At 36.0% G+C, this 18,214-nt stretch overlaps 2 protein-coding genes across 4 annotated transcripts; both read left to right on the top strand.

Annotated features, from left to right (window-relative positions):
- Positions 1-2,092: 2,092 nt before the first annotated feature.
- Positions 2,093-8,133, top strand: LOC111023293 (importin subunit alpha-4). Its single transcript, XM_022300695.2, has 10 exons — positions 2,093-2,548; positions 3,146-3,242; positions 3,323-3,414; positions 3,520-3,651; positions 4,988-5,173; positions 5,284-5,447; positions 5,644-5,722; positions 5,901-6,029; positions 6,297-6,424; positions 7,422-8,133. Exons 1-10 carry the CDS (start codon positions 2,330-2,332, stop codon positions 7,807-7,809), a joined length of 1,614 nt encoding a protein of 537 aa, XP_022156387.1. The 5' UTR covers positions 2,093-2,329; the 3' UTR covers positions 7,810-8,133.
- A 1,291-nt stretch (positions 8,134-9,424) lies between these two features.
- On the top strand, positions 9,425-18,100 carry LOC111023304 (Metallopeptidase M24 family protein). 3 transcript variants are annotated; one of them, XR_015792828.1, is made up of 14 exons: positions 9,425-9,749; positions 10,887-10,961; positions 11,117-11,380; positions 12,731-12,823; positions 13,200-13,406; positions 13,647-13,750; positions 13,938-14,004; positions 14,108-14,215; positions 14,533-14,625; positions 15,018-15,108; positions 15,279-15,344; positions 15,638-15,693; positions 16,319-16,379; positions 16,738-16,816. XR_015792828.1 is itself a non-coding variant. In XM_022300712.2 (14 exons), the coding sequence occupies exons 1-14, from the start codon at positions 9,702-9,704 to the stop codon at positions 16,846-16,848; spliced, it is 1,449 nt and encodes a 482-aa protein (XP_022156404.2). In that variant the 5' UTR covers positions 9,427-9,701; the 3' UTR covers positions 16,849-18,100. The 3 variants fall into 3 exon arrangements, 2 of the variants coding, with proteins under 2 accessions (XP_022156404.2, XP_087983667.1); XM_022300712.2 differs by having other exon boundaries at positions 9,427-9,749; positions 15,279-15,349; positions 16,738-18,100; XM_088127541.1 differs by having other exon boundaries at positions 9,428-9,745; positions 15,279-15,349; positions 16,738-18,100.
- Positions 18,101-18,214: the final 114 nt, after the last annotated feature.

Raw genomic sequence — 18,214 nt, 5'->3', positions numbered from 1 at the left:
AGTTAAATATTTTTACCAATGAACTAATTTACGAACTCATTCATGTTGGCACTTAAACCATGCCTAAGTTAATTAGTAAGATGTATCATTTTTTACTTTAAACTTTCAATTTCATCCAATCATACCTTAAATTTTATAAATGTTGTACTCTCTATCTTAAATTTGAACCAGTGTTACAATTTTTACTTTATAGTAGGCTTTCGTCTTAAGACTCATTAAAAACAAGTATATCATGTGCATTGGATAAATTATAAATCATATTTCTTAAAAAATGATAATAATAATAATAATAAATAAATTTTAAATCATATTTGATAATTTTAAATAAAAAATTACATTATAGTTTATTTTTATTGAAAATTGTGAGTTTTTCTTCCTCTTCTTTTTTTTCCCGCATAGTTTTAATGGCATGCATGGGCTACTCCGCATACGAGGCTTTTGGTGTGTCTCTGACCAAAAGGTCCCTATCATGTCGTAGTCGAAAAGATATATATGAGTAATTAAATAACTCAACTAATTAATGAATATATGTTGAATGTTCAAATCTCCATCACAAGTATTGTTGAACTCGAAAAAAAAAGTGTACATGAACCTTACTTAATTGATACGTTATTTATGCCAATTAAGATACTTTTAAATTGCTTATATACATAAACGGAATTCCTATGAACTCGAAAAAAAATAGTATACATGAACGTTACTTAATTGATACGTTATTTATGCCAATTAAGATACTTTTAAATTGCTTGTATACATAAACGGAATTTCTATAACTATGCATATTAAAAAAATACTTAGAAATAGTTAAAAGCGAACATGACTTAGCGGTAATTGACATATATTTAAATCAAGAAGTTCAATCACCTCACCCCAAACACTGAAAAAAGAAATTAATACTTATTTTGTTCTCATCTTATAACAATTTGATAATATTACAACTAAAAACGTTTTTATAGTATTTATTTATTATTATTATTATTATTTACAGGACATAACCAATGTGGGAGTGTATTTTTATTTTTATTTTTCTGATAAAAATATGGGAGGAAAAAATAGATATCTTAACCCTCATGTTAACAAAGCATTAAAAACAATGTTTAATAATTTGTCATTAATTTTTTGAAATAAATAATTGAATAGAAATATAGTATTATAGTTGTTTTATTTATTTGGACGATAAAGTAGATGGTTGTGCCAACCAATCTATTTTTCAGCTCCTCCACCCTTATTTTATATGATTAGTCTACTGTCTCATGTCATGTTATATAATAAAGTCATTATTAAAGATACAGAACTATAAGAATCAAAATTGAAAATTTAAAGACGTAGTAAAAAAAAAATTAAAACTAAGAGATTAAACCAATAAAGCTAAAGAAATGGTGGGACTAAATTTGAAATTTTAACCATAAAAACACTATAGATTGATTTTAGGTTAAAAACGCTCTGACACTATATGAACTTTCATAAGTCTGATAAACTTCGTAATTTTAAAAAATGTTCAGTTGGTTCATAAATTTGTATTTATGTGTTTAATAGGTTCACGAGGTTTAAAAATGTATAATAGATCGTCAAACTTTCAATTTTGTGTCTCATACATTCTCGACCTATTAGACATTTAAAAAAATCCATGGATCAATTAGGCACAAATTGAAAAGTTAGGATTCGATTAGGCACAATATTCAATTTTTGCTCCAAGTCAATTTTTAAAAACATTAAATAAGTTTGATATATTAGACACGAAGTTAAAAGTTTAGGGACCTATTAACAATAAACCTAAAATTTCAATGACTAAACTTATAACTTAATCTTAATTTCAGGCTAATGATCCAACATCTTATCAACTATTCTTGTAAATGAAAATACTAAAAGAGAGCGTTGTTGAAACTTTGGGCGAAAATGCGAGAATTTGAAACTTAGAAACAAGGCGTTAAAAACTAGAGTGAACTCAAAGGACCAAATGGGTGTTGTACCAAAAAAATTTGAAAACGCATGAACCAAAACAGAATTAGAGAGTAAATTGGGAAAGTTGGGAAGAAAGAAAACCAAATTCAAACAATTTTGATTTGAAAATTTGAAGGGCTGTTTCCTCTAAAGTCTCAACCAATCCACCATCAGTTGCCAGCGAGCGTGCCCATATCGCATTCCACAGCCACAGCGAAAGCCAAAGCCCCGACCAACAGCTCAATCCTTCAACAACTGGCCTCCGAAAACGGCCCCCACACGCTATCTCTGAGCCATACCCACCTTTTTTTTCTCCCCCATTTCTCCTCAAACACTTGTTCAGCAGCAACCGGCGCCTGCCAATCGAAGAACCCATCACCTCCTTGCAATGTCTCTGCGACCCACCACGCGAACCGAGGTCCGCAAGAAGTCTTACAAGACCGGCGTCGACGCCGATGAGGCCAGGCGGAGGAGAGAGGACAATCTGGTCGAGATCAGGAAGAACAAGCGCGAGGACAACTTGCTCAAGAAGAGGAGGGAGGGTCTTCTCTTGCAATCCCAGCAATTGCTTGATGCTGCCCAGAATGCCGCCGCCGTCGAGAAGCGCGTATGGTTTTTAATTCGCTTTGATCGTTTTTGTGATTCGAAATTTGTCATTTCTGTGGGGTCTCTTTGCTACCCTTTGGTTGTTTCTATTTGGGCTTCTGCGGAAGTGGGGGATTGTTCGAGAAATTTGGATTCTGATTCGTGGGTCTTATTAAATCTGTGAGTGAAGTGTTTTCGGAAATGATGTCCATCTTTAACATTGAAATAATAACGCTTTCTCCAGTCTGAGTCATTCTTGAAGTGGGTTTCTGTTTTTCTGCACATTTTTGCCACTTGTGGGGAGAGAAGAGATGCCTGAAACAAGGAAGACGGAGAGAACCTAGAATGGAAAGTTTTCTTTGCCCCCTCTTGTTATCTCTGACTTTGCATGGAATTAATTCCGGCAGTATGTTTGCCTGTAGAACTGACAAACAAGCATTTGGATGTTATTTCCTGATGGTGATTTGCAAGAGATGTCATCTGATATGTGCAAACAATATATTACCTTTTGTGTATCTTTTTGTGCCTTTCAGTCCATAACTGATAATGAAGATTAGCACAAATTTTTTGATCTGGTTTATGTTTTATTGCTAAATTTGTTGTTTCGTTGTAATACCAGTTGGAGAGTATTCCGGTGTTGGTACAAGGAGTGTGGTCTGGTGATACAGCAGCACAACTGGAAGCAACTACTCAATTTAGAAAGCTATTATCTATTGGTAAGGATGTAGTTGAAATTGACTGAAATTTGTTCCTTTTTATATACACTGTGGTTCAGTCGATTTGAATTTATGTGCAGAGCGTAGCCCCCCAATTGATGAAGTAATCAAAGCCGGTGTAGTTCCCAAGTTTGTGGAGTTTCTTGGAAGGCATGATCTACCCCAGTTGCAAGTTGGATTCCTTGAAACATTTTGTTCTCTTTTCTTCCTGCACCTTTTGGTTTTAATTTGGATGATTTTGAGATACCAATATAATTGATATTTCAATGGGATGCAGTTTGAAGCTGCATGGGCGTTGACCAATGTTGCGTCTGGAACATCAGAGCATACACGAGTTGTCATTGACCATGGTGCTGTTCCTATTTTTGTGCAGCTTTTAAGCTCAGGCAGTGATGATGTTAGGGAACAGGTTGGCATATGTTCTTTCTTTTTATGTTTCTTCTTCTAAGTTATGGCAGTGAATTTTCATTGTGCATCATGAACGTATACAAGTTTATGCAAACAAGGTGAAAGCCCCTCTATCCAGTGGAGGTTACAAAAAAGCACCTCAATTTGATTGAGATCCAGTAAAGAAGCCCCTCTATCCAGTGGAATTTAACTTCTATTAAAATGGTCTCTAAAGGCCAAAGGGTCACAAAAAATACTGTGGAGGAAGAGATGATTGAGATCTGCCTCATGATTCTTTGACATATCCACCAGTTCGCATACATACTCGTGGATAAAAGTTCTCTGCAACCTGTCAGTAGAGTCCAATTTCTCCAGCATTGTTTTCAATTTCCACAAAAAGACCCTTAACCTTCTTCTGAATTTTCTCCTTCAGAAGCACTTGGTCATTGGGCTGTTAAATGTAGAAAGAGTGTGTATCTCTGCCTTGTTCAACTCCAAAGCCACTTTGGTGAGGGGAGCTTGATCGTTCAATTTGTGTACAGGCTTCTTTTATCTTGGGAAGCTTTTATTTTCCTTGTATTTTCTTGAAAGCTGGTTTGGTTTCTCATAAAAAAAAAAAAGAGGTGCTACCTTTAGCAATTGAATCATCATGCCATAAAAAGTCTTAGCAAAGGGAATATAGGGATTTGAAGAAAGACATAATAAGTTGGGATACTTGAAAGCACATACTGAATTAATGTTAACCTACCCACCTTTATAGTTGACTGTTGACTGCTGTTCCATTTGCTAAGCCTGTTCTTCATCTGGCTTTTCCACTGGATCCCCAAAGAGGGAGGGTTTGGGTGCTCCTAAGGTACACCTAGATAATGCATCAGCCAACTACGTTTAGTGCCCTGAAAGAGTTTTGCTTTTGGCTTGGCCTCTGTAATGCTGCAATTCATCTCATTACCGAAGATTTATGACTTATGAGGTTCATCTTCAAATCCAAAATTCTCTCGAAGAGGTCTCAAGAATATCCATCAGGTTTTTGAGTTTTTCTTTGCTGTATTTGCTGAAAATGAGGGTGTTGTCGGTAATTGTGAGTTATTTATGTGAATGCCATGGTTACCAACTTATGAGTAGATTAACTCTTTGACGAGGCCATTTTCAGTTGCTCTGTGGTGGAGTCTACCAAAAAATAGAACTTTGAAGGATGGGGAGGGTGGGCTGGTACAGGAGCAGTTGCCATGGTCCTCTTGAAGAACTCTTTACAATATTTTTCTGTTTTGTAGTCATGGAAATTCTCCATTTGTTAATTTCTTTTGGAGAACACTATTACTTGATTTGTTTAATTTTGTGATTTATTATTTCTTTCACAGGCTGTGTGGGCCTTAGGTAATGTTGCTGGTGACTCTCCAAGTTGTAGGGATCTTGTTCTTGGCAATGGTGCACTAATGCCATTACTTGCGCAACTAAATGAGCACTCTAAATTATCCATGCTGAGGAATGCAACATGGACGTTATCTAATTTCTGTCGTGGGAAGCCCCCAACGCCCTTCGATAAGGTTTATATTTCGGTTGACCCTGCAGATTTAAGATGCAACATTGAATTTCTTAGTAACATTTGCTTTCCTATTATCATGAATGTTGTGGTGATTAACTTCCATTTACTCAGGTGAAACCTGCTCTACCAGTTCTAAAGCAACTGATCCACTTGAACGATGAAGAAGTTCTAACAGATGCCTGCTGGGCTCTCTCCTACCTTTCAGATGGCCCAAATGACAAAATTCAGGCTGTAATAGAAGCAGGAGTTTGCCCAAGACTTGTGGAGCTTCTGCTGTAAGTTCATACATCTCAAAAAGCTCTTAATTAAGCACATCTTAGTTGCCACTAGCATTTTGTTGAATGTTGTGTTTCCTCCTGCCTATAAAACTAAGATAAGGAAATAAATGTCTTTGCTTATAGACCACAGTCATAATCTAGCGTTTGATTTTTTTTTAAACTTGTGTTACTGACCAAGCTTTGTTTCTGTTAGACACCAATCACCTTCGGTTTTAGTACCAGCTCTTCGGACAGTTGGAAACATTGTTACTGGTGATGATGCCCAGACCCAGGTATCTGTTTAAATTGTTGTTGTTCGATGATCTTTCCCCTAGTTTAATTTTACTGAAAGGGAACAGACAAGTGGTATTTACCCTCTTTGTATTGCTATTCTGGTCATGCCTTAAATCCACTTTTTTTTTTGTAAATTTCAATGATTTCCCTGTCTGTATTATGTTTTTCCTTTTCCAGTTTGTGATTGACAACCAAGTTCTACCTAATCTCTATCAACTTCTCACCCAAAATCACAAAAAAAGCATCAAGAAAGAAGCTTGTTGGACAATCTCAAACATCACTGCTGGAAATAGAGCTCAGATACAGGTACCAAACTGCCTTTTGTTATAGATGCTATTTGAGAGAAAATGGGCTGAGTTTATAGATGTTAGGCAGGTTTCTGTTTGTTTGCCCTTTCAAGTTTTCTGTGGCCTGCAAAATTGACGATTCTCATCTGTTTTGTATTTGTTGGTAACTTGGGAAGAAATGTCACTGAAACCTAGTTATTTTCTCCTTGGTTGTGGCATTACACCTATAATAGAGAGTTAGTGGCGTCTGTTCAACGTGATCATTATGTTGAATTGGTATGTACAGGCAGTTATTGAGGCCAATATTGTCCTCCCTCTTGTTCATCTCCTCCAACATGCAGAATTTGACATCAAGAAGGAGGCTGGGTGGGCCATTTCCAACGCTACCTCTGGAGGATCTCATCAGCAGATTCAGTAAGAAATCGTTCCACTAGATTTACATTGCCATGTAAAAACACTTTTTGCCCCGAGAAAACATAGCTTTCATTGAGATAGATGAAAGAATACAAATGGACCTAAACTAACAAGCCTAGAATAAAAGAGCCTAAACAAAAACTTATACTATGGTAACAAAAAGGATAACTTGTTAAGATAGTGTAATCTTCTTTAAAGTTCATAGATTCTAATCTCTACCTTTTGTATAATGTCAAAAAATAGTTTCAGTTGGTATGACTAAGAGACGAGGAATAACGGTAAAACTCTTTTGAAACAAATACCTAGAGAAAGCTGTTGAACTTGAACCTAGATAAAGACTAGACCCCCCCACGAATGCGTCACCTCCAAAATTTCTGTGAAATACTTCACATTACAGGTAAAAAACCTAAACGCCATAAGAGCTGCTCCCTTGTACCAAAATGGTGGATGAAACACCTTTTCCATCCTCTAGTCGACACTCTTTGTTACAAGCCAAACACGCTGGACATCTCCAAATAAACTCCCCCAAATTGTATATGCGAACTATTAGCCTCATGAAATATGATCCAAATCCTCAAAAGCATTTTGCTTATTAATACAGCCCCAATTCCTCTTCATACACGTTAACCCTTCCATGTAAAGCTTACCGTGCAAAAGTTTTGACATTCTTGGAAATTCAAACCTTCCGTAGTGAGGAGAATGAAGATTAGCTGTCTTCACGCCCTGGTCACGAATGTAATTGTTGTTGTGCACACTGAATACTTAATCTATTATCTACTTTGAATACAAAATTAATTGACCTATGATGTCTAAAATTTCTTTCTTCCCTGTTGTCTTTCAAATATATGGTAAGATGATCAAATTTCAGTTGCTCCTAGTCTCGTGTAGTAGATAGTTACATGCTCAGCTTTCCAGATTTGCATGACATTGATAATTATTTTAGCAGTGTTTTTTCTGGACAAAGCTGTGGATTTAGCACAACCATTATTTGATGCAGATTTCTGGTGAGCCAAGGTTGCATCAAACCACTCTGTGACCTTTTAACCTGCCCGGACCCAAGGATCGTGACGGTGTGCCTGGAGGGGCTCGACAACATACTCAAGGTTGGTGAGGCTGACAAGGACATGGGCATGAATGGAGGAATAAACATCTATGCACAAGCCATTGACGAGTGCGACGGACTCGACAAGATCGAAAACTTGCAGACCCACGACAACAACGAGATCTACGAGAAGGCGGTGAAGATGTTGGAGAGATACTGGGCGGAAGAGGACGAGGAGCAGGAGCAGAACCCGCAGCAGCAGAATGGAGACGTGAACCAACAGGGCTTCGCATTTGGTGCAAACCAGCCAAGTGTTCCTCCTGGTGGGTTCAAGTTTGGTTGAAGAAGAAAGTGTTATTACCATCAAAGATTTGTAGGTCCCATGTTCTTGTTTCTTTTCTTGATTGGTGTTAGTAGTGAAGTTTCAACTTTTATATTTGTTTAGGTGGTGTCTGGTTCACAAGGGTCAGGGTTTTTGATCTGGTCCACGGCTGTTATTCTTCTGGAGTTTTGTTTTTGATTTTTTTTTTTGTCAGCCAGCGTTTTATATCATATCAATGTCAAGCCTTTTTCTTTTCTTCTCAATACTATTTTGTGTTCTTCTTCAGTATCCAAAACTTGACTTTGTATGTACACACAACATATATACATATATTGGTCTGTCCTATCTCTGGTTTCTATTTTGTGCCAAAACGAAATACTAATGGCCATACAACAATACTATGTTGGTGTAATTTTGATTTTTTGGCTGCGGTTATATCTTTAACGATTAGTTTCGTGAAATTAGACGAAGTGTGAGTGAGTGACATTGTTGCTCTGCCTCATTTTCACGATATAGGGTGTGTCGACTTTATGAAATGAAAATCTTTGGTGACAGAGAGAGCTCCTGGTAGGAGGTTTGAATGTCTCCCTTTGAGTTTTTGTCAACGAGAGGACTCATGTGATTATCCATTATCACTTGAATTTGAGGGTGTTTTTTTTTTTTTTTGGAACAGTTTGAATTTGAGTTATTTGACTCTTTTATTTCTCATTTTTCTTATAAACATTTCAAAATTTCTATAAAAATTTTAGAGTCGTTTATTGTTCATGCTTTTCAATTTTTTTTCAAAACATAAATAAAAATATTGTTTTTATGGATCTTGACTTATAAAATATATAATAAATGTTAAAAAGTAATAATAACATACAAATTTTGAATATTTAATTTAAAAATTAATTTTCACATAAACTTTTTACTTTTTCAATTTAAAATTTAATGGTTACTCGAAAAAAAATGGAAGAAATAAGAAAAGTTACCAAATGCAATTATGTTTTTTATATTAAAAAGTAAAAGCAAATATTAAAAAGTAAAAACAATAAATAATAAATAAGAACGTTACCAAAATCATCCCACCAAAATGAAGTAAAATAACTTAAAAGGATTTTTTTTTTTAAATTGACGATAGAAAAAACATTTTAATTTGTCGTTTTATTAAATCAATTATTCAAGCGTGACATTGAAAGACTACATATTGAACAACAAATTTATATACCAATTTGAAACTACTTTGGTGGTTAAAACCATTTTACTCCATCTCTAAAATGGTTAAGGGATAATTGACATATATCTCCAACCGTTTTACTCCATCTAAAGAGTCCAATATTTAAATATTCATCATTCTTAATGTAAAATATTTTTAAAAGTGGGAAAATAATTCATATAGTTTAAAAAAATATCAAAATTTAATCAATTAATAATCAAAATATACAAGAATACATAAATGTTAATTTTTTTTCATATATTTAATTATAAATTTAATTGTTACATTATGAGGTTGTGTCTATTTATTCTATTTACTTAAAAAGAAAAAACATTTGTATTAGTTCTAATCTTTTTAATACAGCAAAATGACATAAGAAAAACTAAAAGTTTTTATTATTTTATTTTTCTGAGGACTAAATAGTAAATAGACTCAATAACCTCTATAAATTTTAGTCGGCGGTGGAGAACGGACGGCGGCGGAGGAACTTGTGCTCCGCTCACTCAAAACGCGCCGTATTCTTCGTGTTCGTGTCGTGGGCCGCGGCGGACGATCGGAAGTGGGTCTTACTTAGAACTTAAGGGCACCCCAAAGGCCAGGAGCTTAAAGGGTAGCTTTATTTCCCATTTTTGAGATTGCAGGGGCCAGAAAAATGCAATCTTGATTCATATTCAGGATTTGAAGTTCTCGGAAGTGAGAATAAGGCACACAAAGAATGCAGACTCTATTTCAGAAACTACTACCCAGAACAACGTTCAAGCAAGTGTGTTTTTGCTACCCCATATGGAATGAGTTAACAACTGTTGGCTATTTGAATTGAATTCTTCTTTTATAGTCTCTTTATGTCGCTTATGTTCAAAATTTCTCACTTTTTCTTGAGTTGAAGTGTGTGTGATGCTCGAATTTGGCTCTTTTTCCAGAAATGAGCTTCTAGGAAGTATTTTTGTCTTTGTTTCCAATATTAATGGTAAAAGTTCTTTCATAGATTAGTGTTGGATGGAGGAAGATGCTGGTTGGAATGTGGGGCTTAGAAGAAATCTTTTAGTTTCTGTGTTTGAGGAGTGGAGTTTGCTGTGCTTGTTGGTTTCTTTTGGGAAAGATTTAGGCTCAACTCTCTCCCTGATCAAAGATTGTGGACTTTTGAGAGTTTCGATAGTTATTCTTGTAGGTTTCTTTTCAAGAACCTTTTCCTGGCTCAAGAATCAGTTGTCCGAGCCTTTGTGGAAGCAAATCTTCAAATAAGATCAGACTCTTCCTTTGGTTGGACTTTGTCCTTCGGTGGACTTGATTCTTGGACCGGATTCTGAAGGGGAATCTGACCTTGTACCTTTCTCTCACTGTTGCAATTTTTTGCGGTAACGGTTTGGATGATTAGTGGCATCTGATCTTTTGTTGCCCCAAGGTTTATAACATCTTGCTTAAGTTCTTGGATAGCTTCAATACGAGCTGCTGTCTTTTGCAAACTAGTAGAGACCGAGGCTCTTTTTTCAAATTCCTTTTTGGTGAGGGTCTTAGAGACAAGCCTAAAACTTTGTTGTTTAATGTTGTCAATGACAACGTTTGTCAACGCTCATCTTTGGGAGATATGGTGGAATGGAATCTTGGATTTTTCAAGGATAGGTTTAACTGTTTGAGGAAGCAGAGGACATTTAAGAATTTGCTAGATCCTTGGCTGCCAATTGGTGTACTTCGTCTAAACCAGTTTTATGATTCTAGCCAATTGTAATTCCTTTTATTAATTCCTTGGCTCTTGGGTAATCTCATCTCCCTCATGTTTTCTTCAGCTTTGAGTACTGAGATTATTCCCCATTTTGAAATAATCCCTTTGAAGTCCTGAAGAGAAGTACTTCCTTGTTTACCTATTCAGAATGTGTTGATGGTGTTTTGTTTTGGTTTGCAGGTTGTTGCTTGTCGAGCATATTGTACTAAGGGTCTACATGATGTTGGACAGCCCACTCCCGCTTCTCATTCACAGGTCTGATCCCTTGATGTGCTGACTTACCTCAATAGACATAAAGTACTGAGGCGATGCACTAGGCATGTCTCTATTATGGTTATGTTTAGTACTTAAATGGGATACATTTGTGCAAGTTTTAAGAAACATATTCATTAAACCGCGTGACCTTGTAGTTAATGAAAGAAGGGGAAATTACTCCTGGCATAACTGCTGAGGAATACATTACAAGAAGAAAAAGGTTGCTAGAGCTTCTACCAGAGAAGAGTGTGGCCATTATTGCAGCTGCCCCAGTAAAAATGATGACTGATGTGGTGCCTTACACATTTCGACAAGATGCTGATTACTTATACATCACTGGTTGCCTACAACAGGGTGGTCTGGCAGTTTTGAGTCGCGAATTTGGATTCTGCATGTTCATGCCTGAAGCAAAGCCTCATGTATGGCCAATCTTATTCATCCTACCAAACTTTACTTTGTGCCCTGGCAATTTAGGTCCTTTAACAGCAATCACTTTTCAAGTGGTTGAATATAAAAGTTAAGGAACATGGTCAAGTTTATAACCAAATATTAAATTTTGCACCTCTCCGTTAATGTTATTTTTTTTTTTGATAAGAAACTTAGAGAAGTGTATTAATCACAAAGGGAGAACAGCCTAAGGGCAAGGGGTAGAGGAAACCCCTCCCCAACACAAAACTACTACATGAACGCCTTCCATTTGTGAAGGATCGAAAGAAGGGAGTAGTTGCAAAAGAATTTACTAAAACTATGACACCACCTAGAAGCAGTGAGCTGAATATTACTCCACAAAATGTGAAAATCTAAAGAAGAATCATCAAAGTAACATCCGATAATGTTATATGTAACTATATTCTTCTGTGGCCATATATATTTCTCTTCATTTTTCTACTATTCATTTTCACTGTAACACCATCATCGTCTTCCCCTCATTGGCTGGCCTTCAGGAGTATCTTTATCAACAAGGAGGCAATGAATAAACCATGAGGGAAAAAAATGGAAAAGAGAGATCACAGACTGTCCAACCAAATATCCTCTTAAAATTTATTTGCTCCATTACTTAAAAGCAATTTTGGCACATGGAAGGAGGGATCTTGTGGAATGAATTTCCATGGACTGTGATAAGAGACCCTTTGAACCAAGATGGAATTCAATCATTTTGAAGCAAAACATATTTATTTTTAGGTTAAATTACATGTTCAGTCCTTAAATTTTTAGTGTTCGTTGCGTCTAATAGATCCCTGAACTTTTAAAAAGTATATAATGGATCTCTAAATTTTCATTTTGTGTTTAATAGGTGAGTCCTTAAATTTGAAAAGTGTTTTATAGGTCATTGAACTTTCAATTTTGTGACATTCCAAATTTGGCGTATTTATGGTCTTTTACTGGTGTAGCACCATGTTGGCTAATTTCACGAGAATGCAACAAGTTGGTTATGGGAATGAAAAGTGTTTTCAATCTTTTTGAGGGAAGTTGGTTTGAAGATCTTTCATCATGAATTTTTCGATCAGTTGGTTAGCTCATGGATTGAGGCACCATGATTCATCTATTTCCTGAAATTTCTTTATTAATTTTTGCTATGTTATTTGCTGACGTGGAGGCTATCTTATCCTCAGACCTTTCCTTGTATGCATCTTTCATTTATTAGTATATTTTATTATTTCTGATTAAAGAAAATGCATTTAGTTATTTACCATTCATGTGGATAATCTTGTAAAGCGTGTAATGCCAGTCGCATATATCCTGAGTTTGATTTCATTATATTTTATCAGGATGTTCTATGGCAAGGGAAAATTGCAGGAGTTGATGCAGCATTGGATTTTTTCAAGGCTGATGAAGCATATCCCATGAAGAAGTTGCGTGAGGTGAGTTCATTTGAAGAATATATTGGCAATTATGGAATTATTGTTAACTTGAATCAAGACCATGAATTTATTGCTGATCTATAAGTTACAGCTTATCCAATTCAACTAACCATGTATCGCTGATTGTATTTTCAATCTGTGGCAAAAAAAATTCCATCTTTCAATATGATTCTGGTGTAACCAATACTGACCCCTGTTTGCTGCGTCAAGGCTGACCAGCATCATGAGTTTTGTTTGTAAGATTCTGCATCCAATGCTGGTCTGAATGTGTAACTGAATGGAGCATTTTAATTTTTTCACTGTCATTAAGTCTTCTATAATACTTTGTACTAGTACCACTTGTGTTTCGCTTTTTACCCTCTATATTTTATTACAGATCCTTCCAGATATTATTAGGAGGTCCACCAAGTTGTTCCATAATTCGACTACTGCCACTCCAGCTTATGTGGGTTTAGAGGCCTTCCAAAAAGCGGCCGAGAATAACCGTGTGCAAGATATTTCACTTTTAACTCATGAACTGCGGTTAATAAAATCAACAGCAGAGATGAAGTTAATGAGGGATTCTGCTTCGATTGCTTGCCAGGTACCTTCAAGCCTTTGGTTGGTTATCCAACTGGCTCCATGATCGGTCATGAATAGTTTTCCTTTTGAATTCAGCTAATTGTTAAGAGATAATCTAACAAGTGGCAGAAATGATTGGGGATGTGGAATAACATTGACATTGCCATTTTCCCCACCTTAAAAGCATGCCTATTTCTGCACCTGCACCATGTTGTCAAATCCTTTCTAAGTTCACTTTTATACAAATGGTGCTTTGATTCAGGCTCTACTGCAGACGATGATGCATTCAAAAACATATCCTTATGAGAGCAAGTTATCAGCAAAAGTAGAATATGAGTGCAGAATGAGAGGTGCTCAAAGAATGGCGTGAGTAGTTTCTAGTTTATTTCTTCGTATTTGGATCTAAAGAAGTACCCCCATTTTGATGTTCGCTTGGTATTCTTAATATTAGTACGATGGCTAGTGCAAATTGTGAACGGGGTCTAGCTTTAATATGTGACTATAAATTATGCAAGATTTTCAACTGATTTTCGATCTCCATTCTCTGTAACAGATTTAATCCTGTGACTGGTGGTGGGTCTAATGGAAGTGTTATACATTATTCTCGAAATGATCAGAAAGTAAGTGCATCTATCACATGGAGCCTAAGCTTCACCATTAAGAAAGATGGAAAGAAAATTATGAATATTCATCTGTATGTACATGAAAGAAAAATGATCGCAGGTCAGAGAAGGGGATTTGGTCTTAATGGATATTGGATGTGAATTGCACGGTTATGTCAGTGATCTTACTCGTACCTGGCCGCCTTGTGGGAACTTTTCTGCTGCTCAGGTATTTAATCTTTATCCCATAGTCTTATTTATTTACAGTCATTATGACGATTTTGAGCCTCTTCTTGTTTGTGTGTGTTGTGACCTCAAAATCCTTTCTGCATTCGTTTTTGTGAACTTGAATCCTTTGAATAGATCATTTTAACTACTTTTCACTACTCATTAAGCAATGATTATGTGAGTTCAGTTTATATATACATGCACAATCATCTCTATTGATTGTTCAATCTTGTTGCTTTTCTATTGGATCTTACCTTTATTTTGTATTACTTTCCCTCTTGTTTTGTTACCAACTTGCTTAGTTCAATGTTATCTCAGGAAGAGCTTTATGATCTTATACTGCAAACAAACAAGGAATGCATAAAGCTTTGCAAACCTGGCGCTACTATACGGGACATTCATAACTACTCGGTACATTTTGTGTATTTATTTGTTGTTCAATTGTTCAAAGTTTAATTGATATATAGATCATGAGAATAAATCCCATCAGTCAATTAATAAAGCTTTTTCTAGTTCTATTGTCGAGGTTCTTGACCTTTTCTTCCAAGGTTGCAACATGCAAGCATCTATTTGGTCTTTCCTTGGATCGAGTGAAATTGAAAGAAGTTTTATGGTGCAAAAAGATCTTGAGAGGAAGTTTAGATAGTATCTTGTTTCTCTGTGGTCTATTCTTTTTCAAGTTTTCTTTGTAACTATTTGATGATTTCTTCCATTTTTGGCCAGTTCCTCACTTAACTAAGCATCTGGCCACTTGATCTCTGAAAGAAATATTATAAACCTTTTCATATTCTACATTTTTGCAGGTGCAAATGCTACGGAAAGGCTTCAAAGAGCTTGGAATTTTGCAAAATTGGAAAAGCGAGTCCTACCACCAGCTGAATCCCACTTCTATAGGTTATTTTCTACTTAAAATTAATCTGTTGTTTATTGACAAAAGCGCGGTACTTTTGATGTTATGCCACCTTTTTCTCTTCAACAATACATAATTTTCCAATTGGAGAGATTTCCTAAGTTGGCTCCCTGATTAGCCATCTTTCTTTCTGTTTTTTGATTCCTCTTCCCAGGTCATTATCTTGGAATGGATGTCCATGATTGCTCCATGGTTGGTTACGACCGGCCATTGAAGCCAGGTGTTGTAAGTTCTGTTCCCGTTCATATATATGGACACCGCCCTTCCCTCCCCGTCTTCCTGTCCCTATAAATGATTATGTTCATCCCATTTATGGACGATACGAGCTTAAACTTCAATGATACTGTCTTCTGCATGCTTTTTATGTTGTAGGAATACTAGCATTTGTCACAATGTCATTTTTTTCTAGTAAGATAGAGTGTTTACATTATAATTGGAGACAAGTTGAATATCAGTACACTGGTTTTGTATTTATTTTAAATTCAAATTGAAGAGCTTCTTGATTCTTTGCAGGTGATAACAATTGAACCTGGAGTTTACATCCCATCCTTATTTGAAGGTCCCGAGAGGTAAACTATACACGTTAAACTTACCTATGAAAAATGTGTAAAAATGATTTAAGTTAGAAGCTCATCAAATGAAAAAAGATGAGTTAATCTTTCAACATAGTTTCTTGTTATTTCCATTGGCCAAGATAGGAAGCCGGGTCCAATCGTTGACGAACATCTCCATTTCATAAGTTTTTGAAGAGATGAATTTTTCATTGTATGAGCTACAGACTTCCATAATAAGTAACACTAAAACACACCAATAACATTATAATGGTGTGAAGGGTGTCCGAGAGTATAGGAAGAGACATAATCGACCTTGCCTTTTACATAACTTTCATTATTTGGGATCCTATTTATCTCTTTAGACTTTTCCCATCCTTTTGATATAGAAATTGAATGCTTGACTCCAACCGGCCCAGCAAAAGAAAATACTGAAAATTACAATAAAGCACTCTGTCAAGTAAAAATGTAAAGAGGAAAGAAACTTTTAATTATTTGGATTGATCTCATCAACAACTCTGCCCACACAACCTTCTGACTAAAACTTGATCCTCAATGAGAGATGTCTGTTTTCCAATTGCATATTTCCAAATTTGTTTATATATTGGAACAAAAGTTTCTCATTAGACAACGTACTCTGCAGGTTTGCTGGTATCGGGATACGGATTGAGGATGATGTCCTTATTACTGAATCGGGTCACGAGGTACCTAATTTGAGTCTTAAGTTCTTTTTTGGATGGTTGTGACAGTTGAGTAAAGAGGAATATGAGAAAAGTTTACAGTCGAGCAATATAATTATGGTCCAAGACTAAAACTTTTATTATCCACAATATGTCTAAGGTAATCATAATTTCATTTCCTATGAAGGGGCGACTCCATTGGCAAGGCATGGGGCCTTGTGGTATTATGTACCATGAGGTCTTGTGTTCAAGCCTTTAGCTGAGCTTAATACAAAAAATTCCATATTAAACATACTACAATTTTGTTAAAAAACACTTTCCCAAATCCTGGAAGCCTTTAATATTTAGGAGTGAATTAATCAATTATGCTTTCTTGTATTAGGTTCTTACAGGTTCGATCCCAAAAGAAATTAAACAGATAGAGTCATTGCTGAACAACTTCAGCTTTGGATCCGTGAACAGTTTTAACTGTATGAAAGCCTCAACTTTTTGATCAAATGTCGACTCAGCAATCGAACCAGAGAATTGTTCCACAGAAACATCACTCATTAGGTGTATTCCTACTCAGACCCGAACAGGATCGCAAGCAGCAATCTCCGGACCTTTTCTTGTAAACCAACTTAATTCGGTTAGTATTTATTCAATTCTTGAGTAAACAAAAATTAGAATAGTTAAATATTCTGGGTGTTTAAGTATGGTGGAAAGGACGAGTGATATCCAAGGCAATACTTAGTGTCAGGACCGGATGATAGCACGGTGATATATAGTGATGTGCAAATTTGGAGCTCAAGAGGACGATGATGAGACGAGGAGGGTGTGCATCTTCTGCAGCCTTCTGTAAACACACTCGTTAATATTAAACTGATTAGTCTGCTCGAGTATCAACATTGAGATGCGATGACTGCTGTGAGTTGCACTGGTGGGGGAGGATTTCAGCTAGTGATATCAGCCATTAGCTCTAGTTAGTATCTATCTATTTGTTATAACCATCAAAATGGAGTACAGTATTTGCATTTTCTGTTAAAAAAAGCATGGCAAGAAGCCCAAATTCATTTTGATTTCTCTACTATTAGTTGTGTTATGCCAGTCAAAACAGTTCAGATACTAACTGGAGCTAATGGGCATTAGTTGGAGTCCTGGTCGACGTCCCTTCGGTCCACACGGCGATTCATAGTAACCATCGCATCTAAATGCTAGCACCCGACTGTGAACATCTATTTAGTAGTAACCGAGCATGCTTACTAAAGTGGCTGAAGAGACACCCTCATCCTCTTGCCATCGTCCTGATGACCCTGCATTCGCATATCACTCTCATCTTGCTGCCATTTAATTCCACCTTGGTATAGGCTTCGGACTCGACTTGACTCGGGATGACTTCATCCTCTTCATGTCTAGTTTATTTCCAATCACCATTATAACTAGTATTTCTGTACCATCTGTATACTTTAATTCCATCCATGGCCATAGGCAGGTGGGGTGGCAGTTGGTTGGTTTTAGGTAGAAATTAGAATTCATTTTTTCATTAAATTTTCCTCAGATCCAGTGGTCTCAAATTTATTTTTGCAGTGTGTTTCTGTAACAATCATACAGAAATATTTAGAATAATGCCTCATTCTTGTGCAGCTGCCTGCTATTTCTTGCTGCTACATTCATTGTATTAATTATCATACCTTTTAATTGTTTATTGTGTGGCAAATTATATTAATTAAATAATATATGTAGGTGATGATACTTTTTCTCTCTCATCTCTTCGTCTCTTCCACTCTCTTTCTCCTACCCTTTTCCGACTACCACCATGTCTTTGCCACCGCTGTTGGCTATTCATACTGGACATAATCATTTAATTACAATTTGCAATG

Source organism: Momordica charantia (genome assembly GCF_013281855.1).
Source record: "Momordica charantia cultivar OHB3-1 chromosome 8 unlocalized genomic scaffold, Mcharantia_2.0 BLBB01000008.1, whole genome shotgun sequence".
Taxonomy (NCBI): Eukaryota; Viridiplantae; Streptophyta; class Magnoliopsida; order Cucurbitales; family Cucurbitaceae; genus Momordica; species Momordica charantia.
This window is presented reverse-complemented; position numbering and strand designations above follow the sequence as displayed.